Source organism: Botrytis cinerea, chromosome 16, assembly GCF_000143535.2.
Source record: "Botrytis cinerea B05.10 chromosome 16, complete sequence".
Lineage (NCBI taxonomy): Eukaryota > Fungi > Ascomycota > Leotiomycetes > Helotiales > Sclerotiniaceae > Botrytis > Botrytis cinerea.
This window is the reverse complement of record NC_037325.1, coordinates 1,430,028-1,451,226: the sequence shown is the minus strand read 5'-3', so window position 1 is coordinate 1,451,226 and position 21,199 is coordinate 1,430,028. Positions and strand designations below refer to the sequence as shown.

The 21,199-nt window shown below is 42.8% G+C and overlaps 5 protein-coding genes across 6 annotated transcripts; 3 read left to right on the top strand and 2 right to left on the bottom strand.

Annotated features, from left to right (window-relative positions):
• Positions 1 to 12: 12 nt before the first annotated feature.
• On the top strand, positions 13 to 1,638 carry BCIN_16g03960 (hypothetical protein). The gene is made up of 2 exons (XM_024698126.1): positions 13 to 193; positions 253 to 1,638. The coding sequence occupies exons 1-2, from the start codon at positions 103 to 105 to the stop codon at positions 1,464 to 1,466; spliced, it is 1,305 nt and encodes a 434-aa protein (XP_024553943.1). The 5' UTR covers positions 13 to 102; the 3' UTR covers positions 1,467 to 1,638.
• A 1,310-nt stretch (positions 1,639 to 2,948) lies between these two features.
• BCIN_16g03950 (hypothetical protein) lies at positions 2,949 to 4,736 on the bottom strand. The gene is made up of 3 exons (XM_001550657.2): positions 4,109 to 4,736; positions 3,741 to 4,055; positions 2,949 to 3,648 (listed from the first exon to the last, which is right to left on the bottom strand). Exons 1-3 carry the CDS (start codon positions 4,706 to 4,708, stop codon positions 3,211 to 3,213), a joined length of 1,353 nt encoding a protein of 450 aa, XP_001550707.1. The 5' UTR covers positions 4,709 to 4,736; the 3' UTR covers positions 2,949 to 3,210.
• A 4,247-nt stretch (positions 4,737 to 8,983) lies between these two features.
• On the top strand, positions 8,984 to 11,701 carry BCIN_16g03940 (hypothetical protein). The gene is made up of 7 exons (XM_001550660.2): positions 8,984 to 9,443; positions 9,496 to 9,777; positions 9,822 to 9,917; positions 9,974 to 10,247; positions 10,300 to 10,874; positions 10,937 to 11,119; positions 11,190 to 11,701. The coding sequence occupies exons 1-7, from the start codon at positions 9,183 to 9,185 to the stop codon at positions 11,229 to 11,231; spliced, it is 1,713 nt and encodes a 570-aa protein (XP_001550710.1). The 5' UTR covers positions 8,984 to 9,182; the 3' UTR covers positions 11,232 to 11,701.
• A 1,790-nt stretch (positions 11,702 to 13,491) lies between these two features.
• On the bottom strand, positions 13,492 to 19,968 carry Bclaa1. The gene is made up of 2 exons (XM_001550663.2): positions 14,144 to 19,968; positions 13,492 to 14,093 (listed from the first exon to the last, which is right to left on the bottom strand). The coding sequence occupies exons 1-2, from the start codon at positions 19,823 to 19,825 to the stop codon at positions 13,614 to 13,616; spliced, it is 6,162 nt and encodes a 2,053-aa protein (XP_001550713.1). The 5' UTR covers positions 19,826 to 19,968; the 3' UTR covers positions 13,492 to 13,613.
• Positions 19,969 to 20,038: 70 nt separating this feature from the next.
• Positions 20,039 to 21,185, top strand: BCIN_16g03920 (hypothetical protein). Of its 2 annotated transcripts, none has more exons than XM_024698124.1 (3): positions 20,039 to 20,252; positions 20,308 to 20,370; positions 20,435 to 21,185. In XM_024698124.1, the coding sequence occupies exons 1-3, from the start codon at positions 20,051 to 20,053 to the stop codon at positions 21,040 to 21,042; spliced, it is 873 nt and encodes a 290-aa protein (XP_024553941.1). In that variant the 5' UTR covers positions 20,039 to 20,050; the 3' UTR covers positions 21,043 to 21,185. The 2 variants fall into 2 exon arrangements, with proteins under 2 accessions (XP_024553941.1, XP_024553942.1); XM_024698125.1 differs by having other exon boundaries at positions 20,308 to 20,382.
• The last annotated feature ends 14 nt before the right edge of the window (positions 21,186 to 21,199 follow it).

Below are 21,199 nucleotides of genomic sequence, written 5' to 3'. Positions count from 1 at the left end.
ACAAACCTCATTGATTCCTGTTCAAGTCGTAAACAAAATTTACCTCAAACCACGGTAGTTTATTATCTCACATTTTGAACACATTCAAATGGTGCTAATATCATGTTGAATTTCTCAAAATTCTACCACCTTTCCAATGAACTTCAATCTCTAGTCTTGAATTATTGCAAGCCAAGAGATATATCAAGATTATGTAGGTATCGATTCTTCTAAAAGTTGTGTAAAACTCACGGCTGACTTGATTATGAATAGCACAAACATCGCGTCAAATGTATGAATGTACTGTGCCGATACTGTACCGCCATGTTGATATTAGTTGTCATCGGACCACTTCTGATGATTTGGTCGACTTCAGAGGCTTTTTGTTTATATCGCCGCAACACGAAAACAATGTGAGGCGGCAGAATGCATTCATTGAGACGATTCTCGGATTACCCTCACTAGGAGACTTCGTTTCGAGTTTGACTTGGACCATCTATCCGAGGCAGGGCACTCGTAGAAATCAATTCGTGGATCATAAAAGAATGTGGGAGGCGTGGAAGTTGCTAATTAAAATTAGAAGACTAGACCTTCATTCGCTTGCTGGTGACTGGAGAGACTTTGTTTATTTTTCCGCACCAATTGACCACCAATGTCTTTCTATCCCTTCAGCAATCATAACGCCAGCTGTATTCCCCGAAGCTACTTCCATTCGAATAGGTGGTCTTATGCCCTATAACTATTTTCGCGCTTGTGTTTCGACACCTTCTATCATAGCTTCTTTGGAGATGGAAAATCTGCAAGGTCTCCGACAACCAAGAGATGGCTGTCACCTTTTTGTTCATCTTGTGCTTCCTTGGAATATGGATGATGATTTCTGTGGAGACCATACCAGATACGAGGAGAATGATGATGAGAATGGAACTCCTGTATTGAGACACGGCGACCCAATGAGTGGGCATCTACAACCTCTTTGCGGAAAATTCGTGCAATTGAAACATCTTAAAATTTCCACAGTGGGCCACGAGTTCTGTCGAGATGTTAGATGGTCAGAGACAAGAGAAAAGAAAAGATATTCCGAAATAGCAAAGTTCATCAAATCGGTAGCACCCACACTGATTACTTTTGATTTTGAACAAGGGGCTGCACTTGAATCCATTGAAGGGTGGCAAATGGAGCCGTATACGTCCATATTGACGCAATCGAGAAGGCCAATGGATGATTACTTTTCTGAGTTTATACTTCCAGCATTATTAGGAGGAACTTGGTCCCAACTCAGAAGACTTTCCATCAGGGGTGTTTGTGAAAATTTTAGGATTGAAACGAGACGCTGGGTTGAAAATGTGGACTTAACGCCAGAGGTACCTGACATAATAGAGTCTGCTATGCACCAGTTGCGTTTGGCTATGAGCAATAGTGTTGAGTTCACTTTGGAGAGGGAGGCTCGGAGACTCTTTCGCATGGCGTCTTTGAACGTCTATAGATGATGATATTAGTTGGCTGACGATGATTCAGTATTTTGCTCTTCAGTAGGGCAAGACGGATTCCCCCAGCAGATTCGAGTGGGCACTTCACTAAAACGATAAAGCTATGAGGAAAAATACTTATCTGTTGATACAGTCCATTAATTAGTCTTGCAGATAAATTCTTAAACTCTCAATAGATTCACGACTATAGTGTAATTGAATACATCGTTTTAAAATTTGCTACATTGACTCCAAAAATTATAGAACAGTTCATATGACTAAAAGGGATACTCGCTTAGGCCGTTGATGGGTGACTACAAAGACCTTGCTTTACTATAGCTGCCATGAATGAAACTTCGACTACTAAAGAGCGTTCTTATGATAATATGTTGATAAGAAAACAAATTGTTATACCATTGGCTGTCGCGCGAAACAAAAATGATTCAAGAGAATTCTCAACCTGATTCCTGCGTTGGCCACCCAATTTGTCTCCTCCAAGCAATATCACCGGACTTGACTTTCTCCCTTCGTTCGTCTGTAACATATACCAGAGAATGTTTTTTTTTTTTTTTTTTGCACATTTCATCTAAAGTTCAATGAGTCTGTGTTTCTTAGAATTCAAATTTATGGAAAACCAAATAGATGCGGGATGGTCAAGGGTTGTTTGGTCAATACAGGAATGTTTTGGGGTTAATAATCAATAAGGGGATTTGAGTTCTTACTAGCATTGATAGAATGGCAAATCTCCATGATAGAAAGCTTGATTGCTACCGATTAATAGCGTTTGGCTATCGATAATGACAGTAATTCAAGGTACAACCTGTATTTTAATCTTTCATTGATTGTTTCCTTTTGCTATGAGCGAAATATTTGTTCGTAATCCATGGGTCACTTGTAAGGGGGTTAATGAGTAACGGCTATAACAGTATTCCATCACATTTGACTCTTTCTCAGTACGGATATATCATCTCAGAAGAAAACTACTTTCTTGTTCGCCTAATTTATTTCCATCTCCACATTTCAGATCATTATTGGATGTATTTTTCAAATGTTAGAATCTCAACCGACGAGACGACATGCCTCAAGTGCCACGTTTTCCCATGCATTAACTCGGAACAACTTTCACTAAGCTTTGTATGATATATTTGTTTGAGGATGTAATACAATTTTCCAAAATCTAGTCAGGCCCAGAGCACGGGATTGAGATACTGTGCTAGCATTACATACTGGCATAAAGCTGGCATATCCAAGTAAGCTTGTGTCCCCGCTTTGAATGGATTAGGATAAGCCATCCTGGAATTTGCGCTATCCATGAACCTGTTGCATATGTGAACAAGGATGTTCGTTTTCTACTGTTTAGTTATGTGATATCGGTACTTTTAGGTTTTGATTAGTTACCGTAGCTTTTTGAGCTTCAAGGAAAGTTTAATTTATGCTTACTCTATCGTGTACAGAACGTTCCCCGGGAAGCACATCCACAATCAAGGCACGAATCAGGAATGGTGTAGATATATGATATGTAATGATTTGAAGTCATATGTACAAAGTCGACTTCCATATATACAATTCCTCATGAAACGAGCGAGTATCTCCAATGTTAACTTTCTTCCCATGCCACATAAGATCAATAAAAGAGCGCTTTCAATTTTCCCCCACCCCCGATTTTAGTAAACGAAGGCTTCCAATTTTCCCCTTCATCATCATCATCATCATCCATCACCCACCGGGCCCTTCCCTAGCATTTGATCTTGAATCCATATATCCCTTAACCGTAAGTAGAGTTAATAGCTCCAACCTTGATGTTACTGTAGACTACATAAGCATTGGGAGAGCTTGCTTCTACTGAAGCTGGAACTCCCGATGATGTGTCACAAGTACCTCTTGGTCCACCGGCTGATGTTTTGCCAACAGGGTAAGTAGAATCGAGCCAGAGCATATTGGCATAGTAATCATCCCAAAGAGACAGCACGAGAACCATACCGGCTTCGAAAGCAGCAGACATGGAAGCAAGACCGCCATGATCGGAAAATGATGTTGGATCACCAAAAGCGGTTTTTTGAGCATCGCAGAAAGGAGTGGTGATGGAATTGCCGCTTACACCCGAGATGGTGGAGTAGGAGTTAGGAATTACTTTGCCGTCTTGGACGTAGAAACGTTTGATTTCATTGAGAGTACCAGATGCTGTACCATCGGTAGTGAGGAACTAATCGACATGTTAGTTTAATTTGTTGCCTTTACTGTTCATATTGAATGAAAGGGAATATTTCAAGCTATATTTAGCTGGAAGATACGTACCTGGGTGACGACAGTAAAGACAGAATTGGTGTCGACGGTCTTGCCTGGACCATAGAAAGTCTCATCACCCATGCGGTAAGAGTTGAAATCACATCCATCTGGATCGCAAGTACCAGCATATCGTGAAGATGAGTAGGTGCCACCGCAATCATCACCGGTACAGACAGTTTGTGTCACTGTATCGCAAGAGTGAGGAGTGACAGCAGTGGAAATTGAGTTTGCTTCCCAGATATCCATTTCAGCACAGCATGAACCGTGATTACCAACACCAGTGTTGGCGTTGTTGCTTGAGGGTACCCAGCCATCAACATTGGCCTAGTGCAAAATTCAGTCAGCTTTATCATCTTACAATACGTATACGAACTTACCTGGCCCTTGATGAACTTCATGTCACGTGGACATTGTGAATCGCAGTATCCAGTGCCATATTCGGCACCAGCCGTGTTGGTTGAGGAAATACCTCCATCAGCCGGTAGGTTAGCGAAGTAAACAGCACCGTTCAATCCGCAAGGTAGATTGGAGACATCAACATCGAATGTGAACTCTTGATTCAAGAGATTGAATGTCTTATAGTGGGTGGTGTCGGCCATGAGGTAAACTCGAGATCCAATGTTCTTGTTTGCTGATTGAGTGACGAAGTTTAGTCTCAAAGAATTTCCACTGGTCGTGATACCATAGGTTCCAGAATAGTCTGCACCTTCGAGAGCACAGTTCTGTGCACAAGTTGCATCATCTGGACACAGTGTTGCGTCCCAAGTATTTCCGGTATAACAATTTGTCGAAGTGCCTACTCCGTGAGTCCATCGCCAGTTTCCATCAAGGACAATGCTTCCAGTGTTTGTGGTACAAGATCCTTTGGCCGTACAAGATTGCCAAGTAAGAGAAGGATGAGTTTCTGTTTGATAGGTACCAACTTGTTGGCCATAAACAGCCGCGAAAAGAGAAACTAAAGCAATTCTTGACGTCATGATGAGTTTCTGTCAGATTCTTTTGTTCATGCAAATTGTAGTTGAGATGAATGGAAATTGAAGCAGGAAAACCCCTTTACTTTATAGTTTCCATCATGTACCACAGATCGTGGCTAAAAGGTCTTTCACATGGTCAGATTTCTTAACATATCCATCACATTTCTGACCTCGTCGGCGACTGGCTCAAGAGGCGCGCCGGATTGACGGTACCAAGAACCTAACATCCGCAAGAGCAATCGGACAGACGGTCCGTAAAAGAAGGCTACTTCAAGAAGTAGTGATGGAGTACATGAAAGTTTGGGTTCAGCTGATAGAGTCCTGCTAAAAAAAACTTTAGTTTTCACACTTGAGGCCCACAAACATCTCAGAGCAAATAATTACATGACAGCTAGCAATATATATCCGGAGTTGCCAACCGATTTAAATTAAAAGACGCGCAACATTTGAAGTCAGGAACAACGTGCATGCAGTTCGTTGAGCGTTTGAGATAAATTTCTCCGCCACCACCCCTTATAAACATGCACGAATCGCTGTTACAGAAAACATTATAGCCGAGAAACTAAAATTCTAATTCGGCAATCGATGTACACGATGTCGAGCTACGACAATTGGCGTGAACTCCAGAAAAAAAAGCACTCCAGCTGTCTTCCATCAATCCATCTCATCTCTTGGGAGATTAGCTCTACCAACACAAACAATTGTTGACAATGTGAGATATGTTATAAAGACTTCACCAATCTAATCGGTTGTCATGCCACCTGTGATTTTCGATTGAGAAATAGGGCTCAGATTTGTGGATCCGGAGGACACTTGTATTGACCCGAAGGTAGTTGAAGCTCCTGTGTTAATTTTGTTCCAGTGAGAGGCTTGCCGGGAGCCGGGTTTCCCCAGTTTTTCAACGTAACAACGCATGGTCATAAGATTGCCAAGTAAAGCTTGATTGGCAAAGGATAATTTATCCGTCATAATAGAAGAACTACCCCCCCCTGAAAATTGCAGTCACAGGACCAAAAATGACCAAAACACCGACAACATGAAAAGTTTAAAGAGGATTCAAGAAAAAGCGAAATTGGAAACAATCGACGAAGTGGGTCCAGCAGAAATAGACGATACCCCAAGAGTTTGTTCGTTTCCATCACCACCTTGGGCAGCAAAAGGTATCACTCTTTGTCAGATTTCACTAACAGAAGTACAAAACAAAACATCACATAGCATAACAGAACTTTGGGCCAGAAGATGCCTCTGCTAAACCGCGTCCTTTTCCATGGGGCTCCACCCCTACTTCTCCATCACTTAGACTCAGACAAAAATCTCTCAGCGTCTGTTTTACACCTAAAGATCCATCTGAATTTTCCACAAGTGCGGGGAAATCTTGAGATCGACACTGCATTCAACATTTACTGTTGTGCCAGCAGCTACCGCCGTTTGAGATTTCTGATCAGGTTCGGTCAATTATCTGCCGAATTATGTTTCTGGTGCTGCCAAATGTCAGGAATGATCAGATAATCCATAATATCTCAGTAGTTTGAAATTTATTGTCTCATACAAACCGCCGATGCTGATTCAATCAATGCATGTTGATAGACACCCGATTCTGTCATGTCATACAATTTCCATTTCAACAGGATGACACCTGCCTCTTTACTACTATATTCTTGATCCACCTCTTCACATACAACGGACCCGTCTAATCTCCTCATGGCACGAGCGGAAATCTTCGCGCACAATCAAGGAGGGTAGACACATTAAAGCCCAGCCCGAATTTTCACCGGGGTATAATAATGCGACCGTGGTTTCGTAATACTAGCCTAGGACTTGGTATTCCTGCGTTTGAGTCAATCCTTCCGTCTAATATGCCCATCGGCAAACTTGGTATTTCTATGCGCAGGTTCATATTTGGCTCCGGATTGTCCGTTGACACACCCTCCACCGACTAGGTGAACAGAATGATTCATTGAAGAGACAGGGAGCAGGCCTTGGGCCGCCCATAGATCAAATAATACCTCTAGCACTGTCTTGGAAGCTGATAGTTTTGGCCCGCATATTGCGATTGGATTTCTGATAGCATCGCTACCTTCAGGAAGATCGAATCATATGCTGCGATCGCGATAACCCTCTTGTTTCTAATCAGAGACGTGTCATTCATTTCTGATGCGGACTAAAGATTGCATTTCCGTTCAAAGGAATAATTACATCAGCCTCCGCATACTTATCCATCTCTTTATGACTAGGTTGTAATGAATATTTCTTGTAAGTTTGTTGATAGATGACAGACTTACAATAGTGCTTGAGAGCTTGTGCTTCATAAGCAGCAAGTAGTGGCGATAAAACTGTTCTATCTCCACTACTTTCAGCACCTTCACCTTTTGAAGCGTGCCTCTGTTACAAATATAAACAACAACATCATATTTAATAACAATACTGGAGAAAGTCCTGACCCGGCGCGAAGAGCCGTTGTGTTTTTGACATGAATCGAGGACGCAATTTGATGATATTTTGTTGAGTATTTGGAGACCTACGATGTGACCAGCCGCATTTGATACTATTGGTATCACCTCAGTGGTAATTATGACGTCTTCATAACAGTATGGCTTGTTGTGTTGTATTATTTCTACCCTATTCGAGAGCTACGAGAGCTTTATGCAATACGCTCGTGCGCTAGCGCGTACCTCACGTGTGCATATTCACTTTTATCCCAACAGATGTACACGGGGATGAACAATTAGCATTGACCCGGTGCAATTGATTCATTGAAGACTCGATAGCTAATTGAGAGATCTTACCAGATTTTACTGCCATAATAACAGCTTCAATGACGTCCAATTGAGCCTTCAAAGTGTGAAAAATCATGATGAAATCAGCTCTTGGCCAGATATGCGAAGTTTGAGTGTTAGTATTCGTAATCATATCTGTAGCACTAACGTTCAACATCATAACTAATTCCTTCTCTGTCCCGTAAGTTGCTCTCGTTTCGCCCATCTTTAAACAATCACTAACTATCAATCCATAACATTTCATCTCTTCGCGTAAAATTCTTCTTGCGTCCGGACTCAAACTGGCGGGTGAGTCGTCAATGACTACATCAAAGGTATTATCTAGCAGGGGTAGAGATATATGAGCCACCATAACAGCATCTGTGTCAGCTTTCATGGCTTGCCGGAACGGAACCAGCCCGTAAGCTTCCAACTCATCCTTGGTCTTAATGACAACTAGAAGTCCATATTGAGAGTCATCCGCCGTATTACCGTGACCAGGGAGATGCTCAAAGCAAGATAACATGCCGTTTTGCTGTAAACCCTTCACTTGCGATTATAAAAATCTTCTTGCAGGGTCTGGGTCATCCCAGAATGATCTCACTTCAATGAGTGAGATTCTTGGCTCCATATATGTGTCCGCAACGGGCGCGTAATACTTGCTGATGTCATGTCCCTTCAGTATTTATTGCTGTATATTCAGCAACTTTGGATGCATTTGAGTGATCACCGGTCGCACCAAAAGCCATCGAACCAGGTAGTTGTGTTGCGAAAGGCGGATTGATGCGAGCCACTAGCGAATCTCCCTGATCGATTGTGATAAAGAGTTTCTGAGAATTTCTATAAGCCTCAACCAGATATTGTAATGAAACCGTTGGCTGAAGAAGTTGCACCGTTGTTGAGACATTCCTATGAAAAGGTATGGCGGTTCCAATTTTCTAATTTTTGATGAGAGATTTGATATCTTCATTGACAAGATGACCATTGGCGGCAGCTATGAAAAGCTAATTTGCCATTAGAGTTAGCTTGGAGCTTGACTGCGCCATCATCTGTAGGGTATGTGGTCGATCCGCCCGTCCATCGATCCCATGATATTCGAAAGATTGGAAGCAGTGAAATTGGCAAGCATTGGCAAGAATTCTAGAGAGTTTACAAGGATGAACCATACCTGTCCAATTCTCTCCTTCAGCTCTTGATCTGACCATCCGCTAGTTGCTGATATGTTATACCTTGGCACCTTTATTTTCAAGTGTCTCTAGTGAAGGTTGCAAAGAGAGAACTGTCGGTGTCCTTCCATGTGATTTAATCATGAGGCTCAAAGCTTCCTGTGTAACTTCGCATTCAAAACGCTGCCCAAGGCGTTTGTGTCTGTCAATATCGTGAAATATCACGCAAATAAGAAGCCGTGAGTTAACACACAAAGGTTAAATTAAAAGGGAGGTTGAGGAGAAGAATCACGTGATGGCACCGGAGATCGGCCGAGACAACTTGGCTGAAGCCCGACGACCGAAGTGTGTCGTCTGGATACAATCACGCCTGCAGCATATTTATCTTCGGAGCCAGCCTTTGCTTTTTGATAGGGTAGCTCTTTAATCTGTAAAAGAGCGAGGCCGGGTGCAACATGATAAGATTATCTCACGAAATGCAACGCGATATTGCGTTTTGTACGACGAGAGACTAGCTAAGGCTTCTTCGAGAAATGAGAAGCACTTATAAACAACATGGCTTCCTCTAGAGAAAGAAGTCTTTCGAGACAGCCACTGCTGAGAAGAAGAGCAAGTATGGGCTCCTCTGAGGTCAACGAAATCGAAGATAACGCCATCGAAATGAGCAGCAATGGAATACATATTGATGGAACGAAGTCCGATCGCATTAAGAAGAACCTTAATAAATATGAACAATTGTTTGGTATCGATGAGGAATCATCTTGTCAGCCTACAACGTCGAAAAAGGAGTTATGGTCATATTATCTTTATTACAATGTGAGCGCCAATCTACTGTTGGGATTCTTATATTCTAATTGGCGATCTTTAGGGAGACAATGGAGTAGGGCCGCAAAGCTATTCTCAAGCCCTCTTTCAAAATGCTCTGAGTAAAGCTGGCTGGGATCCTGCCATTACACCTGCTAAAATAGGTAATTGTACCACAGGAGGCTGTGTAATCCCATGGGGCAATACCACAAGATCTGTATCTAGTGTGGTTTTGCTTGCCAATGGGATTTGCTTCACCATTATGTCTGTCATATTTGTGGCTTTTGGATCGGTTGCAGACTATGGGCATTTTGGGAGATGGATACTTCTATTTCTTACTGTTGTGGTAAGTGGCAAATTACCCCATGAAGGTTACACTGACAGATATAGTGTTGGGTTTTCCAATACGGGATGATGGCTATTACGAAGCCAGAACAGTGGCCAACGGCCATGGCTTTGTATATCATATCATACATTTCATACGGTGTTAGTATTTTCATTAATTCAGCTCAAGTGTTTGTATTAACGTTACACGGAAACAGGCTTCATTAGTGTTCTACTATGCACTGTTTCCCAGACTGGCCCGCTACATGCCTCATGTTCAGAAAGCTCGAGACGAAGAACTCAAAGAAGAAAAAATAAATCAAGATGAATATGATAGGATAGAAAGTATGGAAAGAAACCATATTAGCAATATCTCTACTGCCCATGCCAGTATCGGATACGTTCTCGTGCTAGTACTTAGCCTTTCTGTCCTGATTCCGATGCAGGGAAATTCTTTTGCTAACAACCTTGCATTATGCCTCACGAACTCATGTAAGTTTCTCTCAACTATGTATTGAGAATGATTCTTATCTAACTCACTCAGATTGGGTCGTTCTTGGCCTTCCTTGGTTCATTTTCCAACAATCACGTCCTGGGCCACCTATTCCAAAAGGCAGTTCAATATGGACCATTGGCTGGAAACAAGTGTATCTCGCCATTGTTGAAATTCGTCATCTTCCTCAAACATTCACATATCTACTTGCATTCTTCATGCTTGCTGACGGATTAAATACAACCACTACTCTCGTGTCTATTATCCAAAATGAAGTCATCTCTTTCTCTTTTCTCCAATTAACCTATCTTGGACTTGCACAAGCTGTCACCTCCACGATATCCACTTTCTCATTCTGGTACATTCAACAATATTTCGGCATTCGAACTAAACCCATGTTCATCGTCACCAACATCTTCAGTGTTTTAATTCCGCTATATGGCGTGATTGGATTATGGACTGACAAAGTAGGTTATCACCATGTTTACGATTTTTGGGTCTATAATATCGTTTTTGGATTATTTCAAGCGCCTTATTTCTCATACTCTCAAACAATGATGAGTGAGGTTACTCCAAGAGGATATGAGGGGATGTTCTTTGGGTTGTTTGGTATTACAAATAAAGCTGTACGTTAATCATGTTCTTCCAATCTCTGACGATGCTTCATGAATTTCAACTAATCCAGCAGTCTTCAATTCTTGGCCCAAACGTTATCCAAGCCATTGTCAACCATACCAATAATAACTGGATGGGATTTCCGTTCCTGTTCGCATTATGTGCTTTTGCGAGTATCATCATATGGTTCGTAGATGTTGAGAAAGGAAGAGAAGATTGCAGAATCTATGTCGCAGAGCGAAAAGCTGTCCACACGGTTAGTCGCACACTGCGCAGCTGATAACTCTTTACAACCCTAAGACATATTCTAATGCAATCATCTTTAGAGTACACAGAGACAAACCACCGGTGATACAAATGAGCAGTAGGTTCAAATGGTAAAGTGATAATTCTATGTGAAGATGTCACTGCGGATGTTTGGTGGAAGAAGAATGGTGGATACCGTCGAATGGTTTTTTTTAGTATTATTTTTAGAAATTCCGTACAGAGGAAAAGTTACGAGTCATGTGCGCATTTCTTCAGAGTTCTTTCATAAGCAGCAAAACACCAATTTATACTCTACGCTTATCTACCAGTCTGTCTTCTTTACGATACATAAATGATTTTGACCTTGCGGGGTAGTGTACATTGTTACACACGATTCCCTGTCTCAGTTTGGGCTCTACGGAAAATACAATATAATTACATGGATAGCTGTGGTTGCAAGACAAGTTTTATTGAGCGCATTATCTGTAGCGGGATAACTTTGATATTTAACGCTAAACAAGAGCTAGCAACATAGAGCATCAAACTTGACATTCACGCTTAAAGGCTAACAATAAAAGTCATTGCGCCCTCAAAATACAATATAATTACCTTAAAATATAAACAACAATCGCCTATTAAGAAAAAGTATCTCAGATGTTGTAACTAGATCCTTTGACGAATGTTTTCTGATGATACATACATTCAAAACTGTAAAAGCGACAAGCTCATTAATATATGCAAACAGATAATTCCATCCCGTAACAATAAATGTTTCCCACAATCCTAATCAATACAGTTAAGTAATCTATTGATGACACGCAGCCACGAGTAGGTGCATAGACTGACGGGACACTTTTCAACCTTCGAAGTCTTTAACAAATTCATTCTTCAATGGTGAGATATCAGTCAGAATGTATCTTTTATCTCTAATGAATCATTGTGATAATTCTTAAGATATATAAACCATTATTCTAAGAGATATTCTTAAGTCCAATCTTGCAGTGTCCCGTTAGTCTGTATACCCACTGGTGAGCTACCTCCGATAATCACATGATATCCCCTTAAAATTCTGACCCGCTATTTCCATCCTATCCAACCTCAATCTCTCTTCCTTTCGTCCGAAACCCCAGCGCACCTACAACATCCACGCCATCCCACCAAAACAGAAAACACAGCTTAAACCCCAACTCGGAATCCAATCCAGATAAGCGAATGAGAAAAACCTCCGAGAATTTCCCCTCTACAAACCAAACCATCGTCAAAGCATCGCAATGTCCACGCCCAAAATATCCCACGTCTCGGTAAAAAAATGGGGAATTCTCGGTATGTGGCAGTGCGATCACGAAGATCAGATCAGATCAGATCATGACTCGATAATTGACGAGAGAAATCATGAGATTTTTTTTTTCATCCTAGCTTTGCAATTACACCAAGAGTTTTCGGATATGAAACTTGCGATTTTCGGGGCTTGGTTTTTTTTTTCTTCTTCTTTTTCTCGGGTTGAGACAGGGGGATTTCGGGTATGCTTCGGTTCATCATATATGTCTGCGTTTGAGTATGAGTATATAAGTCTGGATGGATATATAGATGTAGATAGATAGATAGATGGATGGATGGATAAGTATATATACTAGCTTCTCCTCTCTTTTAAAAATTTAGATATACAATTCCCTATTCAATCTCTTCAATTTCCGGATTAAAAAGAACTGTCCTTGCCAATCTCCTTCTCATCTTCTCACCTCCTCTCCTCACCTCACCTCACATCACCCCATCACCATACCTCGAGATCAAACCTCCAAACTTACACACCCATATAATCCACTATCTCTCAACCACTCAAAACCACCCTCCAACAACAAAACCAAACTCCCAAAAAACAGACCATGGCCCTCACCCTCAATTCCATCTGGCGCTCCCTCAAAAAGCCCTTCTCGGCCCTCCACTTCGAGCTCAGCTACCCCGAGAGCGCCAGAACCGGCAATGGCCCCGCGGATTTTTTCACCCCGCCTACCAGAACCGAGAGTCAGACGAGAGAGTGGGAACGGAGGATGATTAGACGGTAGATTCCAGGAGATGGATCACTAAATGAGTGCGGGAATGTTTCCAGTCAGGGATGAATATAATTGAGATATGAGGTGTTAGGCTGATCCAAGGGAAAGGAGATTGCTCTGGAAGTGATTAGATGGGACGCGGTATAGATTTATTCTGGTGTTCAGATGTTATTAGTTTGAACAAAATGTAGGGCAGGAAGGACTCTCGAATAGGAGAAACAGCACACAACAGGACATGGACAGGCGCATTTGAGAACACCACTCCCCTTTTGCTTAACCGCAGAATAATATCTCCGCTTAATATTAATATCTATTCCATCCCATCATTAAATGCTATTTCCACATTCCATGACCATCCCAACATACAGTCCTTACTCCACTCTATGCAAACTCAACATTTTCCTTTCCTTTCTTTTCGTTTTCATTCAGTCCCCTCTTCATCCTATTCCTCCATTATCCACCAAAATCCATCCTCAGAGCAATCGTAGGTTCTCTTCCACCCTCCTCATCCTCATCCATCTTCCCCCTTCCACCCTCTCTACCTTTAACCAGAACACCCTCCATAAATCCCTTCTGCTCTGCCGTCATTCCCCCAACTACAGCTCTAAAAGCTGTTGGATCAGCCGCCGCCATCTCAAGCAATCTCGCATTAGTCTCCTTCCAAACTTTCTCTCCGTCGCCATTCGCACGTTTCAATAACGTAGGTATGACTATCGACATAGCTACTGCTCTTTGTTTGCCATCAAGTGAAACGACGAATGCTGTTACAGCATGTAATGTTAGAGCTCTGGCGTTTTCAGGATCTTCACTTGCAGTATTTGTACTGAAGGTAATCAGAAGGGGTAAGAGATAACGCGCGATGCTTTGATCTGCTGCTGTTTTGGGATTCGTGAGAAGGAGACTGCGAATGCAATTTGCTGCTACTTTTGCGGTCTATGAAATCATGTTAGCAGAGTTCACCCCTCAAGGGAAAAGTATCTTACCATTCGATCACTCAAGCAATCTACGACTTCATCCAGGAAACGAGTGACAAGAGGATCGCTAGCAGATAGATGATTTGTGCCACTAGTAAGCAACAATGTTGAAGCAAGAAGAGTATTTTTGACACATGGTAAAGATACTTCTGTCTCTCGCTTTTGGGCGTTCATATATATCGATAAAAATCGTTTGAGACAACCTTGTAATTGTATGATGCTAGTGTTGTGCTTTGGGTTTTGTATTTTGTACGATGCGGAGACACTCGTGATGAATCGTTTTAGTATTGGGAGCGACTGAGGGACTACCACGGCTTGGCAACTTCCTGTTCCAAGGATGGTAGCAAATATATGGATAATACAAGCATGCAGATCTGTTTTGATAATCGATGGGAACACTTCGGCAGCGTCGACCAATGCGTTGAGAGACACTCTGACCAGAGAAACAGCTTCATCTGTTAGTGGATGACGAGCCGGTTGCTGTGCTTCAATCAAGTTTGGTAGCAGACCAGCAAGTACCAAAACAATAATTCTAGTAAGTTCAAAAAGTTGCTCGATATCCTCCGACAGATCCTCACCCTCAGCCACGTCCGCCTTGGTGGCCGACGGATGAGAAATGCACAGACTTCTTGCGATTTGCACAATAACAGTTTGAACATCGAGTCCTTCGGTGAGAACAAGTCGATCTAGTAGATCCATAGTTTCAGAGAATATCGCCTCTCTATATATCGCATGCCCAGACACGCTAGGATGCAAGATTTTCTTCAAAGCCTGCAAAATTTCGAGTGTTTGTCCCTTTGATGCTAGGGCCTCACTCCCAGGTTTAGCAACGAGTGCTTCAAAAGCAATTCCGAACAAAACGAAGAAAAACGCGACTGGTTCGTCTCGGTAGTTGATATCATTCCCTTTAGAATTTCCATTTGTTGAAGGAGCATCAGCTTCCTTACCATCTAGAGCATTGAACACGAATTCACTGTCCTGTTCAATAAGACTAGCGATAGCGTCAACGAGCTTAAGCCATGAATCTTGATAAAACCTCAACAAAGTCTCTCGATTCAAGGCAGAATAGATACTATCTAAACTGCCAGACAATGATGGAGGACCTAAGCTCATCGAAATATCTGGCTCAAATCTTAAACGTGCAAATTCTCTTAATGAAGCAAGCCATAATGGAGTCAATGTACCAATATATGGTTTGAGGACATCGACAAGATACTTTTGTTCGGTGCTGGCTACTTGTAACTCAGCCCAGGCAGAGAAAACTGCCATCTTGACCATGACCTGAGCATTAGAACTGAGACCTTTAAGATCTCCAATAGATGCGACTTCAGACTCTGTCGAGAAATTCTCCAATGCAGTCACCAAGGTTTTGAGAATGCGACCCATTCGATCAACATCGGTAACAATACCAGTAGCAATGAAAGCCGCACAAACATTGACAGCCTCAGAAGCTAATTCAGGTGAGGAGTCAGCAGCAAAAGCTGGCGTAAGAGCAGAACTAATCTGAGCTTGGTATTGCTCTAGAAGTGGCGCCTCGGCGAAATCAGGATCTGGTGTATGACCAAACATCTTAAGCACTGCATCGATTATTTTTAGACCCCAGACTCGAAGCTCCACAACGTTGGATGTAGAAGCAGAAAACGCCATTCGAATAACATCGGCAACCCTCTTTTGTAAAGCCACTTCCGCAGATGAACTACCGTTAGCTGTTAAATCCTTACTAACCAATGTAAAGATTTCTCCCAAACAGCTCATGGCAAATGTTCGAACCTGCCATCTAAGTGGCTCTTGACCCGCAGCAGGGGCATTCGTATCTTTGGTCATACCAGAAGCAGCTGCGAAACCTGCTACTTCTTCATCTTGCAAATCAGGCATGGCACTGACCTTTGCAGATACTGCCGTAGAATCTTCTGCTTTTGGTCGTGTCATTGATAGGACTGTTTGGCACCTTTGTAGCCATCGTGGAGTTTCTGTCAGACAGGATTGTTGTAGCCAATTCCGGATAACATTTCTGATACCATCATGTGCAGGGTCTGAATCTAAAGCCAGCCAAAGTTGGTCTTCAAAGCCCGTCTCGGCCGCTTTCACAACATCTTCGGAATTGCGCTTCATAAGATTGTACAGACCGTCAATGGCGATGTCTCTCAGTAAAGAAATATCAGATTTGAGATCTTTTTGGAGAAGAACAACATAATCTACGAATTCCATATGACCTGGAGCATATAGAGCCAGATGTTCTTGACATTTTAGACTACCAGCCAAGACTAGAATGTTTTCCTCTGCACCAAACTGACCTACCATAGTAAGTATCAGGTCTCGAGCTTTGGTCATATCCTGAAGATCAGGGCCAAGAACATTGACCAAAGAATCTATACAACGTGTAATAACAGCAGTTGTAGATAATTCCAGTTCTAGATTTGAAGTAGCCAGGGAAGAAATTTCCTCGTTATGTGTGTCCGAGACATATAGTTGACACAGCATGCCAAGCGTACTCGATACATAACCCGAAAATGTTAAACCAGCTGATTCAGCGACACGTGATAGTGACTCGAGTGCCCAAATATGAACAGTTGGATGTGGATCATTACACAAAGACATTAAAATTCCTAAAATCGTCTTCAAGTGAAAGCCTGCCGCCATTCCTCCGACTTGAGAATGGATGCACCCAAGTGCCATTGCGCAACCAGCTCTGGCGCTCGGCTCACGGTTGCTCACAATGGTATCAATGAGGTGTTTAATTTCCAAGTTGGTATATGTGTTGCCGGAAATATTGCACTGTCGAGCTAGAGACTCATAGCCAATGTTGCGTACATATTGATCTTGGTGAACAACAAATGACCTAAGAATTTCTTGCATGAGCTTCTCCACAGCGGGGTTTGTGAGGTCACCGGGGGGAGATGATGTCTCTTTCACAGCCACCTTCAGCGCGGAAAACAAGGCAGTCGCAATGTTGACATTAATAGCAGCCTTGCGTCCAGGGTCTCTTTGAAGCGCACCAGTGGATAAAAACGTAGCAATTTGTTCTAGTATACTCTCCTGAATTTTGGGAGGGGTGATTGGGAAAGCGATTGCGAATAACCTAATAGCGATGTTGACGACTTCTGTAGCGGGCGGATCTGGTAGACTATCTTCTTTTTGGATATCGCCCAAATATAGCGAAATCGAGTCGTGCTCAAGGGAGCTACAGATAGGAGATAGCAACACATTTGATATGTCGATATCTGATCCAGTTTCTTTTATCCAGTCATCTTGAGATCCGTTTTCTTGTTCAGAAGACAGCTTTTGTACGTTGAAGCCTCGGACAAGGCCTGTGACTCCAAAGCCAGAATTATCCCCAACGTCCCAAACTGTTTCGAAATTACCTGCTGAGCTCGCAATGGATGTAGATAGGGAACTTGGACTATAGTTTTCAGGATCGGCAAAGAATGACACAGCAAGCGTGAGAAGATTTGATTGTAGTAGTGCTTCACTTCCGCCAACTGGACTAAGCGTAACCAGTCGCGCATAACATTGAAGGACGCGACGCTGAACCATCAAATCAAGATCTTGCAATTGCAATGATGGAGTCAATCGTTGTGTGACATCATCCGACAACTTTTTAGATGGGAGACTCTTCAAAAACGCCGAAGTATTTGTAAGCATGGCAGCAATTCGCTTAGAAACGTCTGCAGTCAGAAGGCGGCTGTTGAATTGTAGGAACGCCAGAATAGAGCCAAGGGCACATTCTCTGACGTGAGTGAGAAAGGAGGATTCGAGAAAGCTTCGTTGAGAAGTATTGTCCTTTGCAAGAGGCTTTGGCAATGCATTCTTCCATAGTAAAAGTAACTGAGATAAATGAATCTTCACAAAATTTGGTCCTAACGACATCAACCCACCGATGAGAATCCAAGCCACCTGGATCTGAGTGCTTGAGACACGCAATTCGGATTTACTACTTGACTTGAGAAGGTTAGTCGCGAGTGAAAGGACGCGACTATTGACATCAACTGAGCCGTAAAGCGGTTGTAAGTTTGCTGTGCTAATCATGGCAGACAATCCATTGGCATATCCCACACATCGCCTTGGCGAGTTTCGTCCTGTGTTTAACAAGTTCAATTCTCGGTTGACGCTGTTCATACAAATAGTGAGACATGGCAAAAGTTGCTGCGGGCAAGCCAATGTAAACGTTCGTAAACAATAAGATGTATATATTTGAACTGTGTAACTCGGATGTTGAAGGACTTGCAGTAGCCCATCCCGACAACCTTCGGCAATTACATTCGCAGCGGATCCCAAAGTCTTAATCAACGATGCCAATGCGCTTAGAGTGGCAATAAGTGTATGCTTTGATGGCTCGGCTCTCTCTTTGATAACTTGGGGATAGTTTTTAAGAATGTCATTGACCAAGGACTTTGCAGCGTCCAATTGACCAGATTCGCCAAGTATGGAGTGGCCGACAACATCTTCGAGGATGATTTGCACAAACTTACGTGTGCTCAACAAACGATATCTATTACAGGTGATGTTTGCGTGGCTTAGAAGTTCCACGGTAAGATGGTCCACAATCTGCATGTACATCGTCTCGACCGTTCTTTCACTCATACTTTTGAATATACGACTGTAGCAGACAGCTATTCCGGCACGAGCTCTGTTAGTTGTAGATATTTTGATATACTGATTCGATAATACTTTCAGTATTTCTTGTAGTGTAAGAACGAGTATTTGACTTTTCTTGTTGCCGGTGGGAGTCCCAGGCCTCGATGGCATTTCATCGTCGTCAAGCCCCGGTCCAGCTATTACGGATGAACGTTTATTGGTATTCGTCCTTTTGATCTTCTTGATTATTGGCATATCGTTATCCCGTGGTGGTTCCTCAGAGTGACTCTTCACTAATGCCTCTGCCAAACATTCTGCTGCGGCCTGTCGAACCAATGCGCTGGGCGAATCTATAGTCTTGAAGATCGTCGACTTTAAACTTTCGAAATCGCTAGAATTATCGTAGTACTGCGTGTTCTTACACAGACTCCTCAAGCATTTGCATGCAGCAATCTGGACCAATGCCGACTTCTCACTCGAAGCATAACTCCTTGCTTGCTTCCAGATGTCCTTTGCGATCGTGTCGTCCATACTTGTCGCAACCATTCCTACAATCTTGCTCGCAGCTTTGAATATCGCCGCTCGTAGGCCCGCATTGTTTTGCGCTGACTTCAACAACTTAAGTATAGCACTGCATGCCAAAGAATGTAATCCAATTGCGCTGTCCCCAGCGGATGCGAAGACATCCCCTAAACAGTAAACAGCTGCATGTTTCGTCCTGAAATCCCCATCCGTCTTGGTCTTCCCATTACTGATGATTGTAACCAGATCATTAATGGTTTCGAATAGCAGTTTCCTGTCCCCTTCCCCTAGCACATGTGCGAAACATCGTCCCAAATTATTTCGAATGACTCTCGTAGGAGGGGGGGCTGCGAGGTTGAGGATTTGAAAGAGTTCTTTCTTGAGGTAAAGCTGTTGGGCGGTACAGTCGTCTGGCTCCAAGCCTTCCACATGTCTCGTGAGCGTCGAAACAAAATTGAGGAGATACAAGTCTTGTTGTTCTGATGGGAGAGATTGGAGCTTCTTGATGTCTAGCTCGGGGGTAGGCGATGGCTCTAATCTGCCAGGAAGTTCACTTGAGCCATTATTAGAGCTTGGTCGAGCTGTCGATGACATTATTTAATATCCGTTGTATCTGTTGTGTTCAATGTCCGTGTGAAATCTGGACATTTGTGGAGTGGTTCTGGCCTCATTGCTGGCTCCTTTACTTGTACCAATTTACAGAGGTGTTCGCGATGATGATCGACTCTCAGCCAATCGGAAGCCACAGCAATATTTATTTTCAGAGCTCAATTCCCAAGTCCCAACTCACTATTAAATTTCATCTTCGGTATGACAAACATGCCGGCATTCTCTAGAGGTCTTAGACCTTTCCTTCGAACCGATTATATCTGTTCGAAATGTCTACAATTTTCCACTACGTCAGCGGCATCTTCAGGTCACAATCGATGGTCGAAAATCAAGCATGACAAGGGTGCTGTGGATGCAAAAAAGACAAAGGCTCGCTCTATCATTGCGCATGATATTGCGCTGGCTGTAAAATGTATGTTTTCTGGTGCGCCATTCACGTTGCTAATGATACTCATCTACCATTCAAGTACATGGCGCCGATCCATACATAAATCCAAGACTGGCGACTGTCCTAGCTGCTGCGAAGAAAGGTACATAACGGGGTACATTCCCTTCGACTTCGACATGTGCATACATATACTTACAATGCCATAGCTGGTTTCCCAAAAGCTTCTATGGAGGCCGCCATAGCCCGCGGACAAGGAAAATCTACAACTGGAGCTGCGCTGCAGAAAGCAACGTTGGAATGTATAATGCCGCCACAAGTTGCCATGATAATCGAAGCCGAGACGGACAGCGTTAATCGTACTATGATGGACTTGAGGCATCTGGTCAAAACCCATGGAGGAACTGTTACACCTACTGCATATCTATTTCAAAAGAAAGGATGCGTTACGTTCGAGAAAGACGAGAAAAATCTAGGCGTAGATGATGTAATGGATGAGGCAATCGAAGCAGGAGCAGAGGATTTAGAAGTCGACGACGAGGGAAATATTGTCGTTTGGACGGAACCGAATATGGTAACAGTAGCCGGAGACGCTCTACAGAAGAAATTCGACATCAAAATCGGAAGTTCGGATATCCTGTGGGATCCGAATGAAGACACAAATGTGCCAGTCGACGCAGGGGAGGCCACGGATAGACTTATTGCTTTCATTGAGTCTACAAGAGATAACTCCGATGTTCAAGGAATATATGCGAATGTGGTACAGGGAAACATTGACGACGGGAAATGGGAAGATCTGATCAGTGGATTGGATTGATTGAGAGGGGTATTATATTTGGTTGAAACGCATAGAAACGTAGAATGTAGACTAGATGTACAGTAGGAGGGATTTGCACTACAGCAGAAAGCATCCCTCACCCCTCCGCCATAATTCAAGAAAGATTGAATAGTTTGGCTCCATCCTTTGAAACTCC

What these genes read in the sequence shown, in the direction of transcription:
- BCIN_16g03940 (XM_001550660.2), top strand. Translation starts at nt 9,183, where the DNA reads ATGGCTTCCTCTAGAGAAAGAAGTCTTTCGAGACAGCCACTGCTGAGA. An exon ending in CATATTATCTTTATTACAAT is followed by an intron (nt 9,444 to 9,495) that starts GTGAGCGCCAAT and finishes GGCGATCTTTAG; the next exon opens with GGAGACAATGGAGTAGGGCC. An exon ending in ATTATGCCTCACGAACTCAT is followed by an intron (nt 10,248 to 10,299) that starts GTAAGTTTCTCT and finishes TAACTCACTCAG; the next exon opens with ATTGGGTCGTTCTTGGCCTT.
- BCIN_16g03920 (XM_024698124.1), top strand. Translation starts at nt 20,051, where the DNA reads ATGCCGGCATTCTCTAGAGGTCTTAGACCTTTCCTTCGAACCGATTAT. An exon ending in TATTGCGCTGGCTGTAAAAT is followed by an intron (nt 20,253 to 20,307) that starts GTATGTTTTCTG and finishes CTACCATTCAAG; the next exon opens with TACATGGCGCCGATCCATAC. An exon ending in CCTAGCTGCTGCGAAGAAAG is followed by an intron (nt 20,371 to 20,434) that starts GTACATAACGGG and finishes ACAATGCCATAG; the next exon opens with CTGGTTTCCCAAAAGCTTCT.
- BCIN_16g03960 (XM_024698126.1), top strand. Translation starts at nt 103, where the DNA reads ATGTTGAATTTCTCAAAATTCTACCACCTTTCCAATGAACTTCAATCT. An exon ending in AAGAGATATATCAAGATTAT is followed by an intron (nt 194 to 252) that starts GTAGGTATCGAT and finishes GATTATGAATAG; the next exon opens with CACAAACATCGCGTCAAATG.
- BCIN_16g03950 (XM_001550657.2), bottom strand. Translation starts at nt 4,708, where the DNA reads ATGACGTCAAGAATTGCTTTAGTTTCTCTTTTCGCGGCTGTTTATGGC. An exon ending in TGAAGTTCATCAAGGGCCAG is followed by an intron (nt 4,056 to 4,108) that starts GTAAGTTCGTAT and finishes ATTTTGCACTAG; the next exon opens with GCCAATGTTGATGGCTGGGT. An exon ending in TCTTTACTGTCGTCACCCAG is followed by an intron (nt 3,649 to 3,740) that starts GTACGTATCTTC and finishes CATGTCGATTAG; the next exon opens with TTCCTCACTACCGATGGTAC.
- Bclaa1 (XM_001550663.2), bottom strand. Translation starts at nt 19,825, where the DNA reads ATGTCATCGACAGCTCGACCAAGCTCTAATAATGGCTCAAGTGAACTT. An exon ending in ATTGCTTGAGTGATCGAATG is followed by an intron (nt 14,094 to 14,143) that starts GTAAGATACTTT and finishes ATGATTTCATAG; the next exon opens with ACCGCAAAAGTAGCAGCAAA.